The 2,246-nt window shown below is 38.3% G+C and overlaps 1 protein-coding gene across 2 annotated transcripts; it reads left to right on the top strand.

The window, feature by feature from the left end:
* Window positions 1–807: 807 nt before the first annotated feature.
* On the top strand, window positions 808–1,709 carry LOC121937922 (U3 small nucleolar RNA-interacting protein 2-like). Of its 2 annotated transcripts, none has more exons than XM_042481213.1 (4): window positions 808–865; window positions 985–1,130; window positions 1,393–1,472; window positions 1,616–1,709. In XM_042481213.1, the coding sequence occupies exons 1-4, from the start codon at window positions 843–845 to the stop codon at window positions 1,691–1,693; spliced, it is 327 nt and encodes a 108-aa protein (XP_042337147.1). In that variant the 5' UTR covers window positions 808–842; the 3' UTR covers window positions 1,694–1,709. The 2 variants fall into 2 exon arrangements, with proteins under 2 accessions (XP_042337147.1, XP_042337146.1); XM_042481212.1 differs by having other exon boundaries at window positions 985–1,142.
* The last annotated feature ends 537 nt before the right edge of the window (window positions 1,710–2,246 follow it).

Raw genomic sequence — 2,246 nt, 5'->3', positions numbered from 1 at the left:
GGGGACCCTACCAGGGGCATAAAGCCCCCGACAACTGAGCTCCCAGGATCACTGGGACACGCAAACCCCTCCACCATGATAAGGTGGTAGTTCATATATATATATATATGCTTTAAGTCTGTATATTGACTATAGAACATTATCTTGGGCTTAGTGAAATTCTGATCAACATTTTTAACTATTTTCTGACAATTTTAGACCAATCAACTAATCCATTAATTAAGAAAATAATCAACAACAGCCTTATTCGCAGTGTCCATTTTCTTTATAGTGGTCACTATTGTAGTTATTACTCCTCATTGGTTCCAGTGCATAACTTGACAGTGGCGCCAGTCACCCTCTTGAAGAGAAACCTGCTGGAAAAATATCTAATAAACAAATACCTCAAGAGCAAATAGTTCCTGAAGTCTGTTAGTCACCCTGTTAAAGTACTGTTTCATGTCACGATGCCAGATGAATCATTCAGCTTGGTGATTTGGGAGGATTTAAAGACCTGGACCCAAGCACGGCAGAATATATAGTAAAGTTAAGGTTCTCAGAATGTGAAGAAAGGGAAATTTAATGTGTTTTGAGGTTATGTTGTGACTCCTATTTTGCATTCTACATTCTTTTTTTATGTCCAGTGGCTTTTATCAACAATCCTACAAATTCTAGGTTAACAGAATAGTTTTATTTGATTCTCCAAAATCCCCAGCAGAATGGATTTTAGTACACAAAAATGTATTCCGTTTTAACTATATGCCATACAGCTCTGTGAGCAGACAGAAAATCTAACTTAATCTATGACTTTGTCTTCCTACAGGGGTTCAATCGATTGTATCCAGCTCATAAATGAGGAACACATGATAACCGGAGCTGATGATGGGTGAGACAGTTGCAGCTTTTACATTCATATTTTCTCAGTTTTACTGTTACCTAATAGTTTAAACAGATTCATTCATGTTTCTCCTCCGTGGCCCCTCTCAATTTTCTGAATGACCTCAGCTCTGTGTCTCTGTGGAGTGTCAACAAGAAGAAGCCTCTCAGCACAGTGAAGCAGGCTCACGGTTGCCATGGTGACGCAGGGCTGGAGCAGCCTCATTGGGTCGCTTCGGTTGCAGCGCTTCAGAACTCAGATACCGTCGCCTCAGGTGCCTCTGGCTGTGAGAGTCCTCCTTACCAGCTTTTTATTATCACACATGCATTTATAATTTTGTGTGTGCAACACTTTAAATAAAACCTTTTCACAGTTTTCGTGTATGAATGCAAATTAAATCAATATAATTAATAAACATGGTCCTGATTAAATGTCTTGCACACTCATGAATAGAACAGTTGATTTTTTGATGTTTAGCTTAGGTGTACTTCACACAGTCTTCTGTGTAATAAAGTTATAACGGTTATTCTGCACAGGTTCACACAACTCACAGGTGCAGCTGTGGAAGTGTGGTCCAAATTACCGTGGGCTGGAGCCTCTCTTCAGTGTACCAGTGGTAGGCTCTTACTTCCTCCTCTTGTTTGAAAAAGGTCACATTTACATAACATGTTTTGTTAGCCGCTTGTACACATTATTTACATTTAAATTTATGCCTCTCAATGTGTCTGACTGTGTCTCTTCTTCTGTGCTCTCTCCCAGTCTGGTTTTGTCAACAGTCTGAAGTTTTCGAGCTCCGGTCAGTTCTTGGTGGCAGGAGTTGGACAGGAGCACAGGTAACTGAACTAATGATCATGTTTCCATAGAAACTGTCTGTACAAGTCCTACCAACTTGTGGCAGTGCAGGTTCAGGCACAGCGGATGATGTGTCCAATAGATGGCAGTGTTAATCCATGTCTCAGCCTCTGTCACACATGGTTTCGGCAGGTCTTAGAGTCATTAAGGGAATTTAAATCATTAATCGAATAATAAGGCCATGATTAGTATTAAAATGTCTTTAAAATATTTCAGACATGAAAAATTGATTTTTTTGAATACTTTTCATCTGATGTTGCATTGTGAAATCTCAAAATAATGGCAAAAAATTTTGAAAGAAATTTACTTAGTGGCTCTCGCACTGAAGTCAGGCCAGGGTTGACTTTTTATGCCATACTTGAAGAAATACAGTAGTATGACTTTTTAATGGTATTTTAAACAATATACTTTATATAGTATGCCATTTTGTCCAAAATGCTCTACTGTGATTTTTGTTAATACTATTTTGGATGACATACTATACTTTGACTTTTTGATGCTATTTTGAAGAACATACTGTAGAATTATTTTTTTTCTG

The sequence above is a fragment of the Plectropomus leopardus genome, unplaced genomic scaffold (genome assembly GCF_008729295.1).
Source record: "Plectropomus leopardus isolate mb unplaced genomic scaffold, YSFRI_Pleo_2.0 unplaced_scaffold27891, whole genome shotgun sequence".
In the NCBI taxonomy this organism is placed as follows: domain Eukaryota; kingdom Metazoa; phylum Chordata; class Actinopteri; order Perciformes; family Serranidae; genus Plectropomus; species Plectropomus leopardus.
This window is presented reverse-complemented; position numbering and strand designations above follow the sequence as displayed.

What these genes read in the sequence shown, in the direction of transcription:
- LOC121937922 (XM_042481212.1), top strand. Translation starts at nt 843, where the DNA reads ATGATAACCGGAGCTGATGATGG. An exon ending in ATAACCGGAGCTGATGATGG is followed by an intron (nt 866 to 984) that starts GTGAGACAGTTG and finishes GAATGACCTCAG; the next exon opens with CTCTGTGTCTCTGTGGAGTG. An exon ending in CGCCTCAGGTGCCTCTGGCT is followed by an intron (nt 1,143 to 1,392) that starts GTGAGAGTCCTC and finishes TATTCTGCACAG; the next exon opens with GTTCACACAACTCACAGGTG.